Here is a 13699-nt window from a genome sequence, read left to right as displayed (position 1 = left end):
ATTTTCTTTCTTTTATAAATTGCAGGGGAAATTTTGGTTGTCAACACTCTGGACTATGAAAGCAGCAGACACTTTTACTTGGTGGTTGAAGCAAAAGATGGCGGCTCACCTCCTCTAAGCGCAGTGGCAACTGTTAACGTCAACCTGACTGATGTTAATGATAATGCACCAGCATTCAACCAAGAGGTTTATAGTGCTGTGATCAGCGAAGACGCCTTTATTGGGGACTCCGTCATTAGAGTAAGATTTAATATTCACCAATTCAAACTTTAAAGGTTAACTCTGGCTTTTCCTTATGTATGACAAGTTATCAAGTTATAGTGTATACAAAGTGTTTATTACTTGTCTCATCCAGCTGTGCCTTTACAGTAATCATTATAATTGGGTTTTTACAAAGCACAGTTATGTCAAAATTTTAAATAGTAATAATAACTTTTAAAATGTATGTAAACCGTAACTGTCCAATATTTAGTGTGCTAAATTGTTGTGTATAATAAAGCACATTGGGGGAGATTTACTCAAACTGGTGCAAGTGTGCATAGTAACCAATCAGCTTCAAACTTTAGCTTGTTGATTAAGCTTTTACAATAAAACATAGAAGCTGGTTGGTTACTCTGCGCCTTTCTACCAAAAATAATCAATGCACATTTTTTGCAGGTAAACATCCCGTACAGACAAGCCAATATTTCTTACAGGAAGACTCAGCTCACAGCCAGGGCCGTGGATAAGGGGGTACCACATGTCTTCCTGTACAGGGCCAAGGCAGCTGGGTGAATCGAATGTGGGCAGGGAGAGTGATCAGCACAGTGGGGGCAATTACTGGAACCTATCCCCTGTATGGCTCTCTGCAGCAGCTGAAAGCTGGCTTCTTCTCCTACTCCTCCTGCTGGCTTTCAGCTGCTGCAGAGGGAGCCATGAAGGGGATCAGTTCCAGTAATTGCCCCCCCCCCCCATCACCCTCCTTGTGTACCATAGATTTCCCCCTGGTGCCCAGGCCCCCCTGTGTGCCCCCACCCCTGCAGTGCTGCTGGCTTCCCTCCTCTCCTTCCCACCAGCAGCTGTAGTCACGCAATAGGATCCTTCAGGATGGAGACTGGGGGAAAGGTCCGGTAAATATGTCACATTTACCAGCCCCTTCTTTTCCTGAATGAACGCGAGTGATCGGTACCAATCACTCACAGTGTTCATTCATAACGGAAGCATAGTAAACTGTTTTTTTGTTCAAGGGGGCCCTGTCAGGTTGGCTGTATGGGGCCCCGTGGTTTTTATTAGCAGCCCTGCTCACAGCACCATGGTAGTTCATTGAGAACTACAAACTGACAGCCTCTAAGGCTGTTGGGACTTGTAGTCCATTCATTCACAGAACACTGTGTGGGCAGAGCACCGCACGGCTGTGCTGTTTTTTTAAAAAGTGACAGCTAGTATGGGAAACATCTTCCCGTACTGCTGTCACAGGGGAGATCAGGCGGTGGCTGCAGGATTGGTAACATGTTACATGTTCTACCCTAAAAACGGGTGGAGCATGTGATATGTTCCCAGAGGTGGACTTATCTTTTAAAGAAAATGTAACAAAATGTCTGACATTGTACAGAAGATAAGGCAGAGTTGGGAACTCTGACACCAGTGAGTGATTCTGCCTGCCATTGTCTGTCTACAACGGAAATATGAATTTTGGATGGACCTTTTAAATGTCGATCTCATATGATATGTTCATAACAGAAGGATATATTTATCTCTCTTCTTATAATTGTTGCATCTTTCAGATCTTTGCTGAAGATCTTGACAGTCCTTCTAATGGGTACATTAGCTTTTCCATCATCAATGGAGATCAAGATAACCAGTTTACAGTGGACCCAGTTCTAGGACTAATAAAGGTTAAAGATAAACTGGACCGTGAAAGGGTAAGTCTTTATTTAAAGTGGTATTAAACCCAAAACATTTATGATTTTGCAGCTTACCAATTCCTAGATGTGGTGTCTGTGTTGGTTTTCATTTTTAGGATTTCCTTTATATTATTTTCACCTGGTGATCCAGCCAGTAAGTCTGTTGTTTTTCAAAAGAACAAGCTGTCCTGCAGACATAGCAGTTAGGTTGGGCTGAGTTGAGACAACCCATATACCACTGACATGGGTGTTTACAATGATCTGTTTTTATTCATTTATGTAAAACCTTTATTCCAAAAGGAAAGAAACTGTAACTGCTTGAAATTACTGAAAAGGCTATTTTTGTCATTAAAATAAAAAAGAAGAAGTTATGCTTACCTGCTTACTTTCAAAAAAGAAAGGATATGTGCAGTGTGGTGGCAACGGTGCAGTTCGTTGCCACCATCAACAGGGAACTATAGGTGAGTGCCTATGGGTGTCAAGTAGTTTATACATAAATACAGATTTCAGACCTAACCAATGGGCACAGAAAAGTATGCAATTCCATTTTTGGGTGGGACTTTTCAGGCATTTTATACATACATGTATATGCTGTAGGTCTTTAAAATGTATTTTATTAAACATATAAAAATACACTATAAAAATCAAGGCAATACATAAGGCCACATATGCGATCAAGACATATTGGGTATGTTTTGAACAAACCTAGCGTCTTTCTCAGGAGAATGGAATCTAGTAAGCTAAACAATAATTAAAAACCATCCAATGATGTATAATTGCCCACTAGGTTAGTTGGATAGTTTTTAGACAGAGTCTGAGTCAGCCTGGGAGTGAGGTTAACTCGAGACAGACTAGGAGGCTCTATCAGGTCAGGGCTTCTAGAGCCCTCCCACTTCTCCAAAAGCCTGAGAGCTTTCTGGAGGAGGAAGGGAGGATGCCCAGATCTGCATGTTTGAGGGACCCTGACCAGTCACCTGGCAGGAGACTGAGCATGGTGACCAGGGCAATTCTCAAATGTGTCAGAGCCTGGGGGGAGGTATGCAGTGTTGGGTGGAAAATACATTGAGAGGAAGGCTGAGTGAGGAGGTGGGGGGGCTCAGGGAGGGGAGCCTACCTGCAGGCAGGATTCTAGAAGGGAATATTTCCTCTGTCCAATCTTCAGCCTGTGAAGCAGGGAAGGAGCCAGCCCAACGTAAGGCCACAAAGCAGCCACCAGCCCACCAAGCAAACAGGGAAAGAAAGAGTGAGTACTCCTACACCTCCATATCGAGATAAGGGGGAGGGCGGTCAGGTGCAATACCCAACTGGTCTTCATCCAGAACTGTTCTAAATTGACAGCTCTTGGCTCCCCTTGCCCAGGGATACCCTCAGTCAACTGGGTGAAGAGGAGGCTTCATCTGGGGTCTGAGGAGGTACGCTAAAGAGTTTTTTTGGCGCTCTTCAAGTAGAAACTGTTTTTAACCACATTTTGTACATAGTTGGCAGAAAAGTTGTCTGTAGTTCCCCTGGGCATCCCGTATATCCCTAGACCCCATTCAAGTTGTTAATTCCTTAATTAAATTGCAAACCCAAGCTCAAGGACTGTTTACTGTCTCTGAATGCAAAGTGTGAAAAAATGCATGTTGCTTGGCTTTGCAGAGCTTTAGGGGGACTTAAAACGCAGTGACTCCTAAGGGGATAGTGCTACATATACAGTATATCATACACACCATGTGTATAGATATAATCCACAAAATGTGTACTTACAGACCTCAGAGATCACAATACATATGTGGCCAAGATTATTGCTGTGTTAAAAAGCTGACCGGCAAACCCCCAGATAAGCTCAAAGAGGGTGCCTCTGGAATTGCATATTAAAGATATAGGCGTGTTGGTATTCATAAACAGGGTGTGTCCACTTGGTTGTTGTTTCTAAGGGGCACAGAAAGATTATATTAATTATTAGGAAGAATTTTCTTTTAATCACACAGTTTTCCAGAAAACTATAGGAGGGGGAAGGTGACAAGACCAGTCACCCGGCCCTAAGAGAAAGAGCAGCAGTGACTGGTCTTTATTATGGAAGATCCTGCAGGGGTTATTTCATTCTGCACAGATCTAACAAAAAAAACTCCACAAAGTACACCAAGATTTAATTAGGAATAACCATGGCTCTAGTATTTAGACAATATCTATTTAGCCTGTATTTCAGGTACAGAGTGTCATAACCAAAGTGATCAACCATTCACCGTCATGTCTGTAGTACATTTTATAAAAGAAAGGTATATGCCATACATGCTGGGATGAATTGCAATAGCCTTTTTTCAGTTATCTGTACAGCAGTTCTCATAAATGTCATTTATGAAATCAAATCCAGAGAGTGGTTCTACTGCAGAGCCTGTAGAGAATTACACTACCACCCCTGTAACCTCCAGGGAACTTATGGTATTATGAAACTGTACGGCGTATATACAGAAGTCATTTATATCAATTTGCAGTGCACTTGTCATTTTCTTTTGCTGCAAGGCTAACTTCGGTCCACATTACTGAGCCTGACCCTCCTCGCACAGGATAAATTCCCAAAGGCAACTGTATTGCCCCATAGCATGAAGGAATGGCGTATTCGTGCACACACCTTAATCAGTCTGTCAATCTTATGTATTGTGTTTTATTTATTTAATGTATTCATTGCAGTCTTGTGCAGATTGATTCATTATTCACTTATACATCACCTCCATATTCCATAGTGATTTTATGGTATGCCTGTTCTCTGCAAAGTCAACAAAGCCAAATTAATATGCAGCCTGTCAGCAGGGCCAGATTTCTATATAGCCCATGTAGGCCATGGCCAGGGACAACACACAGCCACCTACATATCATGTCCATAACACATTCCTGTGTATAGAAAAGGTCCCAGACTATTGCCCTGCCTGCTGCTGCTATGTAGCCAGGTTGTTGCTGTACCTACACCAGCCTTTCTCAACCAGGGTGCCTTCAGGCTTCTTTAGGGGTGCCTTGGCAAAATGCCCCAAAATTATATACAAGCCAGTAGGTGGATCAATTCTGCCTTTTAGTACACAAAGTCACAGGTTTTCATTATGCACTTGTATGACCTTCTATCTGCCAGCATCCTAACAACCAATTACATCATCAGTTGACAGGGAGGATGACGGGTGCATGCACATCATCCTTGTTTGGCCCTCCCTTGCCCCCCTCCATCAGCACTGGGGTCACATTAGCAGAGTGAGGGAGAGGAAATGAGACACACTCAAATACTAGTCAGTACCAGTGTGCAAAGGGGTATTTGCTTTGGAAGAATAAATCATCGCTAACGTTGGGAGTTCTGGATGTGTGTAGAATAGTTTTTTTTACATTTTAGATTGGGGTGCCTTGAGATTGTGCAGAATTTTAAAGTGTGCCTTGAGATTATCCATAATTTTAAAGGGTGCCTTGACTGAAAAAAGGTTGAGAAACACTGACCTACACTATTTCTGCATTCTTGTTGGTGAATATTGTGTACTAAGTTTTTACCCATCCTGGGCCCATGTTCCTTGATCCAAACTGATGGCAGACTAACATGGCAAGTCAAAGGGAAAGAAAAAGGTGGCACACTATAGAATCCTTCATAGGTAACCATAGGGTTCCTTCAGAGGTTGCTAGAGGTTCCTTGGGCATTTATGTCTCTCAGATAAGCCACCACTGACATTAATGGTCTTTTTATCCATTTGTAAGGGTGGGATTTTTCCTATTGACCACAAAAGTAAGCAGCACGCTTCCCTCTAACCATCATGCTAATGTCACATGAACTGTAAACATAGTAATTATTAGCAGAGGTTCCCTGAGACTAGAAGGTTATTTCAAGGGTTCCTCCATGTTAAACAGGTTGAAAAAATCTGTTCTAGACAAATGACATGAAGCCTTCCCTGTGACATCCTTCTGACCATGACAGTTTGTCCAGCCTTAATTGGCTCTACGCACACTGGCATTGAGTGAACAAACTGTCTGGTCCAGCCTCTTTGTGCCTTGCGCAGCTATGATGTACTATTGTGTGATACAAACACTAGCCAGTTGACTGGGGTAAAAGGAAACACAGGACATTACGGGACAGTTGGCCCAGGGGAACAGGAAACATAATCCCAACCTTAGTGAAAAAAGTGGTGTAGCGCTCAGTACCAAATGCAATGCATATAGTAGATAATACAAAGAATACATCAATAATGTCCACTGATGATATCTAGAATGTGAGTGCAATTGGTTTTATTTACTTTGATCTATAATAAAGGGGTTTTACACTATGGAGGTTTACTCTTTTACTCTATGGGCATGCTAAATCGAATTTTCCTTGAGCTTACCTGTGCCTGTCTACCTACTGATCTGGAGGGGCTTCTAGTGAGGATACCTTGCTGGCATTATACCTGTCACAGCCTTGTTACTAGACCACCAGGATTTCCTGTATCAGAAGGATCAAGGAGAGATCCATAAGGTTCTATGGCCCCTAGGGGTTGATGAGTGGAGGTGAGAGGCCACTTTAGCCATTGTTTGGAGAGCACCTATTGGTGGGTCACGACCGTTCATGCATGATCTGGAAGATTGGAGCACTGCAGCTGTGTCTACACATCCACCTTATGATTGTACTTGGTTATATTTGTGGTTTTTGATGCACATGACAAGCACTTGTCCCTCAACAGGGATCCACGTATTTTTAGGCTGCAACCCCAATTGTGGGGACCAAGGGTCACGTTACTTTGCTCCCCTTATGGGATTTGGTTCACTTTTAGTCACCTACTAGGTCTGCTGTGACCTGGATTGTGAGCACATAGTGTCTCTATTATTGATGTATTCTTTGTATTATCTACTATATGCATTGCATTTGGTACTGAGCGCTACACCACTTTTTTCACTAATATCTACTTGCCTACAGGTTTAGGATTAGGTGTCCAGATGCTAGTAGTGTTGTCATACATTGCTTTCCATCTCAGCGTGGGGAGACCCTCTAACTACTTATAATCCCAGCCTTGTCTATCGGTTGCCTACCACTGATGATGTCATTAGTCCATTCTGAACTGACGTCTACATTTTCAGGCCAATGTAATATGACTGCTTCATCTGGTATTTTTTCTTAATAGAGCCATCTCTCTTGTTTCCCCATAAAGGTATCTGGATACTCACTCCTTATTCAAGCAAAGGACAGTGGACTTCCCCCTCTCTCCTCTACCGTTACTGTAAATATAGATATTTCAGATGTCAATGACAACAGTCCTCAGTTCACGCCATCTAATTATAGCGCCGTTATTCAGGTAAGCCTGCAATCTCTCATGTCGTGATATCGGAGGGTAGGACCATGCTTGATTTATGCTGTGTTTTTTCTGTTGGGTAAAAGTACTGGTCCATTGTATTTGGTGCTCTTTGAGTTGAAGCAAGTGAGTGTCGCACCTGCCCCCTAAGTAAAGAGTATTGTTTATTGACTTTGAAGGCAGGTTTCCTATTTTATTCCTTAAAAATATGTCAGATATATGTCATGGGCATGGAGAGGTGGTATCCTTACTGTGCCAGTAAAGACTTGTGGCAGATGAGATTTCACAAGTGCATAACACAGTAGGCTCATCCTGGCACATGCAAAGGCCAACTGACCTGAGCCCTAGATGTTCTGAATTTGTTATCATAAAAATGTAGAGTTATCTTCACAAGAAGACATCTCTAGTTTTTTTGTGGAGGCAGCACACCACAACGCACACATCGTGGGGTGCTGTACTGTAAATGCATTGGCAGCTACTGTACATGTGCGTTGGGGTGAAAATTCCATTGTGTCATGTATTGGAGTAACACAAATTCTACTGTGTGTTACCTGAAGGAATTGACGTGAATGGGCCCATAGAGAATAAGTATATGCATTGAGCTGGAAATTGGCAGATAAAGGCAGACTGGACAGTGAATCTCAGTTGCTTGTTCTTTCTGCATAAGGACATCTCAGTCTGCGCAATCTGAAAAGCACCACCCAGTTCATAAAAGCTTAAAAGTTCATGTCTGGGCCAAAAAAAAAAAATAAACATATGCAATACAACTCTGTGGTACATGTGCATTTCCCCATGTTTTATCTTTTGAAAGACTCACCAAGTTCTGACAAATGCCTGTTGAAGCTGCCTGAAATGCACTCTATGCCCCAATGTGCATTTACAACACAGTGGTGTGGAGTGGTGTCAGCCCTGTCCAGTTGTCCTTTGCTAAACTGCTCAGTAGAGATGAGCGAAGTATTCAAAAATTCGATTCGGCTGATTCGGCGAATTCGAGGAATAAATTTGATTCGATGCGAATATATTCGCTGCGAATTTAACTTATAAAAGGGTGTTTTTAGGCTTCAGAGAGCCTTCATATTAGTGCCGAACACTGTACCTTTAATTTAAATGCCCTTGGAGTCTGCTGGGGAAGTGAAATAATACTGTCAGTCAGTATGACATGCAGATGAGTGCCGTCGATCTTAGAATCACCGCACACTTCACTCATTTGGCCAGTCACGGGGCCAAAACCAGAGTGTGGAGCCACAGTGTGGCGGTGGAGGCAGCAGCAATGGGAGGCCATACAGCACCCTATGACAAAAATGGAACCCACCAGCAGTGTGAGGAGACCTGAAAGTGGCACATGGCAGAGTGTGGCGATGGAGACGGCAGCAATGGGAGGCCGTACAGGGACCCATGACACACTCTGGACCTGGCAGCAGCATTAGGAGGCGGTACAGGGGCCCATGGCAGATTACGGGCCTGGCAGCAGCAATGGGAGGCCCGTAATCTGCCAGCACCCTATGACAAAATGGAACACACCAGCAGTGTGAGGAGACCTGAAAGTGGCACATGGCAGAGTGTGGCGATGGAGACAGCAGCAATGGGAGGCCGTACAGGGACCCATGAGAGACTCTGGACCTGGCAGCAGCATGAGGAGGCGGTACGGGGGCCCATGGCAGATTACGGGCCTGGCAGCAGCAATGGGAGGCCCGTAATCTGCCAGCACGCTATGACAAAAAATGGAACACACCAGCAGTGTGAGGAGACCTGAAAGTGGCACATGTTTGGGGCATGATTCATGGCGGATTTAGTCAGTTGTGTCAGGAACTGGTGGTTTGAAATCCAGACTAATCCACGCCTGATTCATTTTCACAAACGTGAGTCTCTCCACACTTTGGGTGGACAGTCGTGTCCTCCGCGGAGTTACAATACCTCCTGCCGCACTAAACACGCGCTCCGATGCCACGCTACTGGCCGGGCATGACAGCCTTTCAAGGGCAAATTCAGCTAGTTGGGGCCAAAGGTCAAGTTTCGTTGCCCAGTAGTCAAGGGGATTGTCTACCTCGGTTGGCAGGGAGCTGTCCAAGTAGGCCCAAGCCTTTTGTTTGAGGTCCTGCTCCAGGTCCACCTGATGCTGCTGCTGCTGCGGCTGGTTAGTAGTTTCCTCACTGCGCTGGTGAAGAAAGCTACTCATCATCGACTGCAGACTGAGGCAGCCGCTGCTGGTGGAGCTGCCACTGCTCCTACCACCCCACCCCTCCCCTGCTGCCATGGCAGCGGAACGCGAGCGCACAGGGCCCACAGTGTCTGAGGATGGACGTTGGCGCAGAAAGGCAGAGACCAACTGACTACATAGGTGGTTTTTATAGTACGTTATTTTGGCCTCCCTCTCAGCAGGTGTGAAAAAGGCCACCATTTTGGAACGGTAGCAAGGGTCCAACAAGGTGGACAGCCAAAAGTCATCCCTCTGTCTGATGGTTATTATTCGGCTGTCGCTACGCAAGCAACCGAGCATGCTATGGGCCATTTGTGCCAAGGAATGCGAGGGACTCCCTGCCTCCATCTCCACAGCATACTGCCACGGTGCGTCTGGGTCCTCTGTCTCCTCCTCCTCCTCCTCTACCAGATGCTCCTGCTCCTCCACTCCTGTCCGCTGAGTGGAAAAACCACCCATTTCACTCAATAATTCCTGAGCACAAATGTCCTCCTCTACCTCCTCCTCTTCTTCCTGTCCTGCCCCCACAGGGGTCATGTGGCGTTGAGATCTGTGCGCCACGTCTACCGCACCCTGACCAGCCATTGTTAACAGCATTTGTTCCAGGACGTGCAACAGAGGAATGACGTCGTTCATCCCATAGTCCTGCCGACTGACGAATAGCGTGGCCTCCTCAAAGGGCCTGAGCAAGCGGCAGGTGTCACGCATGAGCTGCCAATGGCTGACATCAAAGTTACACAGGGGAGTACCTTTATCCGCTTGTAACATCAGGAAATCGGTGATGGCCTTTCGCTGTTCGTAAAGGCGGTCTAACATGTGTAGGGTTGAATTCCACCTTGTTGCAACGTCGCAGATCAGGCGATGCTGTGGAATTCCGTTCTGCCGCTGCAGCTCAAGGAGGGTGTGCTTTGCGGTGTAGGAATGGCTGAAATGCATGCAAAGTTTACGTGACATTTTAAGGATGTCTTGTAGTGGGATGGTGGATTTTAGGAACCGCTTGACAACCAGATTGAACACGTGAGCCATGCATGGCGCATGGCACAACCTTCCTTGACGCAGAGCAGACACCATGTTCTTTCCGTTGTCGGTCAACATGGTTCCGATTTTCAGTTTGCGCGGAGACAGCCATCTGTCGATTTCTCTGTTCATTACACTCAGAAGTTCCTCCCCTGTGTGACTACGTTTGCCAAGGCATACCAGGTGCAGCACAGCGTGACACCGTTGCGCCCTGTACATGTGATATGCCGGTCGGGTAATGGGACTTGGCACGGGGGTGGCGGCTGAGGACACGGCGGAAGAAGAGGTGGTAGAGGCGGACATCTTTTGTGGACCAAGGACGTGCAAACGTGGAGGCAAAAGCGGCGTGACCTGTCCAAGTTGCTGGTGCGGCTGTGCCGGCACCACGTTCACCCAGTGGGCCGTAAATGACATGTACTGTCCCTGACCGTAGTTACAGCTCCACACGTCGGCGCTGCCGTGCACTTTGGCAGAGACCGACATGCTCAAAGACTGGCCCACCATCTCTTCTACATGTGAATGCAGGGCTGGCACTGCCTTTTTGGCGAAGAAATGGCGGCTTGGCACTCTCCACCGTGGCGTGGCACAAGCCATCATTTCTCTGAAAGGTGCTGAGTCCACCACTTGGAAAGGGAGGGACTGCAGCACCAGCAACTTGGACAGGAGGACGTTCAGCTTTTGCACCGTCGGGTGCGTGCTCGCAAACTGTTGTCTCTTGGAAACGGATTCCAAGAAAGACTGCTGACGGAATCCGTGAAGAGGAGTAGCAGGAGAAGGAGCATCTGAACGAGCGGAAGATGCCAACGAGCGACAACTCCCCTCAGCAGAGGTGTTGGAGCCTTGACTGGCTGATAGAGGGCGATTGACGTCGGGTGACGGAGCAAGTAACGGAGCGGGTGATGGAGCGGGGGCTGGGGCAGGCAGAACCGCCGTATCTTTATCACGGTTTTCCCAGGCCACCAAATGGCGACGCTGCATATGCTGACGCAACGCTGTAGTCCCAACATGGGCCCCCTGGCCACGCTTGACTTTCTGGCCACATAGTCGACATACGGCTACGTTTACTTCCTCGGGCGGCTTGACGAAAAATTGCCACACCGCCGAGTAGGAAACTTTGCCCCCGATACTCCTCACTGGCTGACTGCTACTTCCTCCGTGCACACCGGCACCACTACTGGCCGTGGTGGTAGGCTGCAGTGGAGCTGGTGCTCTACTCCGTGGCCGTTTGCCTCCACTGACACTGCTGTGACCCTGCTGCCTCCTGGGCAACCCACCGACTGTTTTGCTCGCTGCCAAGCTGGCACCCTCTTCTCCTGATGATGCGGAAGCAATAGCCTGATGACGACGAGGCTGCCAAGTGCGATCAGCCTCATCATCATCAATTAGGGTCTCCGCCTCACTACTAGCCCACTCGGCTGCGTGTGGGTCAGGAGACAGACCTGTCTCTAGACCGGCTACCGAGCCACTCTCCTCGCCAGTACTTCTTCGCCTGGCTGCTGAAGAGGCGGATGTCTCCCCCCGTTCCTGACCGCCCTCTGTTAGCTCTTCCTCACTGTACAGTGGGGCTGAGCCCACAGCATGCGATACTTCGCTTGGTGAGGGAACACCAAAGGACAGGGGCAGGTAGAGGACACGTGATTTCAGTGGGCTTGCTCCCGGGCCATGCCAACTAACGGTTGTGTCTGACGTACCCACCGACCGTTGGCTGTAGGTGTCAGAGGTGACCTGGGAAGAGGAAGACGACCGAGCCAACCAATCGATGACGGCAGGGTTGTCGGTGGAGACACGACCGCTGGATGACACCGGGAGCACTGGCCTCTGGCTGCGACTAGTGCTGCCTCGACCCCTTCCTCTGCTGCCACGTCTGTTTGCTCCTAAAACATTGCCTCATCTGCCACTCCTCTGCGTGTTGTCTGACATACTCTTTAATTCAACGATTCTGTGTCCCTGAGTAACAATTCTGTGTCTGTCCCTGAGTAACAATTCTGTGTCCCTGAGTAACAATTCTGTGTCCCTCAGTAACAATTCTGTGTCCCTCAGTAACAATTCTGTGTCTGTCCCTGAGTAACAATTCTGTGTCTGTCCCTGAGTAACAATTCTGTGTCCCTCAGTAACAATTCTGTGTCCCTCAGTAACAATTCTGTGTCCCTCAGTAACAATTCTGTGTCCCTGAGTAACAATTCTGTGTCCCTGAGTAACAATTCTGTGTCCCTCAGTAACAATTCTGTGTCTGTCCCTGAGTAACAATTCTGTGTCCCTCAGTAACAATTCTGTGTCCCTCAGTAACAATTCTGTGTCTGTGTCTGAGTAACAATTCTGTGTCTGTCCCTGAGTAACAATTCTGTGTCTGTCCCTGAGTAACAATTCTGTGTCCCTCAGTAACAATTCTGTGTCTGTCCCTGAGTAACAATTCTGTGTCCCTCAGTAACAATTCTGTGTCCCTCAGTAACAATTCTGTGTCCCTCAGTAAAAATTCTGTGTCTGTCCCTGAGTAACAATTCTGTGTCTGTCCCTGAGTAACAATTCTGTGTCTGTCCCTCAGTAACAATTCTGTGTCCCTCAGTAACAATTCTGTGTCTGTCCCTGAGTAACAATTCTGTGTCTGTCCCTGAGTAACAATTCTGTGTCCCTCAGTAACAATTCTGTGTCCCTCAGTAACAATTCTGTGTCCCTCAGTAACAATTCTGTGTCTGTCCCTGAGTAACAATTCTGTGTCTGTCCCTGAGTAACAATTCTGTGTCTGTCCCTGAGTAACAATTCTGTGTCCCTCAGTAACAATTCTGTGTCCCTCAGTAACAATTCTGTGTCTGTCCCTGAGTAACAATTCTGTGTCTGTCCCTGAGTAACAATTCTGTGTCCCTCAGTAACAATTCTGTGTCCCTCAGTAACAATTCTGTGTCCCTCAGTAACAATTCTGTGTCTGTCCCTGAGTAACAATTCTGTGTCCCTCAGTAACAATTCTGTGTCCCTCAGTAACAATTCTGTGTCCCTCAGTAACAATTCTGTGTCCCTCAGTAACAATTCTGTGTCTGTCCCTGAGTAACAATTCTGTGTCTGTCCCTGAGTAACAATTCTGTGTCTGTTTCTGAGTAACAATTCTGTGTCCCTCAGTAACAATTCTGTGTCCCTCAGTAACGATTCTGTGTCCCTAAGTAACGTTTCTGTGTCCCTAAGTAACGTTTCTGTGTCCCTAAGTAACGATTCTGTGGCCCTAAGTAACGTTTCTGTGGCCCTAAGTAACGTTTCTGTGGCCCTAAGTAACGTTTCTGTGGCCCTAAGTAACGTTTCTGTGTCCCTAACTCTCTCCCTCAATACAGACAGGTCTGCCTCTC

The 13699-nt window shown here is 46.6% G+C and overlaps 1 protein-coding gene across 3 annotated transcripts in view; it reads left to right on the top strand.

Moving 5' to 3' along the window:
- FAT3 (FAT atypical cadherin 3) overlaps positions 1-13699 on the top strand; it is a 617414-nt gene that overhangs the window by 495353 nt on the left and 108362 nt on the right. For all 3 annotated transcript variants that reach the window (XM_089656533.1, XM_089656524.1, XM_089656517.1), the window contains exons 15-17: positions 26-240; positions 1764-1901; positions 7013-7156. In XM_089656533.1, coding sequence (XP_089512659.1) covers positions 26-240; positions 1764-1901; positions 7013-7156 — 497 coding nt within the window. The remainder of the gene's footprint in view (positions 1-25; positions 241-1763; positions 1902-7012; positions 7157-13699) is intronic.

Source organism: Staurois parvus, unplaced genomic scaffold (genome assembly GCF_062004578.1).
Source record: "Staurois parvus isolate SC_StPar_1 unplaced genomic scaffold, SC_StPar_1.0 ptg000027l, whole genome shotgun sequence".
Classification (NCBI taxonomy): Eukaryota; Metazoa; Chordata; class Amphibia; order Anura; family Ranidae; genus Staurois; species Staurois parvus.
The sequence above is the reverse complement of the archived record's forward strand: the minus strand, read 5'-3'. Positions and strand labels throughout refer to the sequence as shown.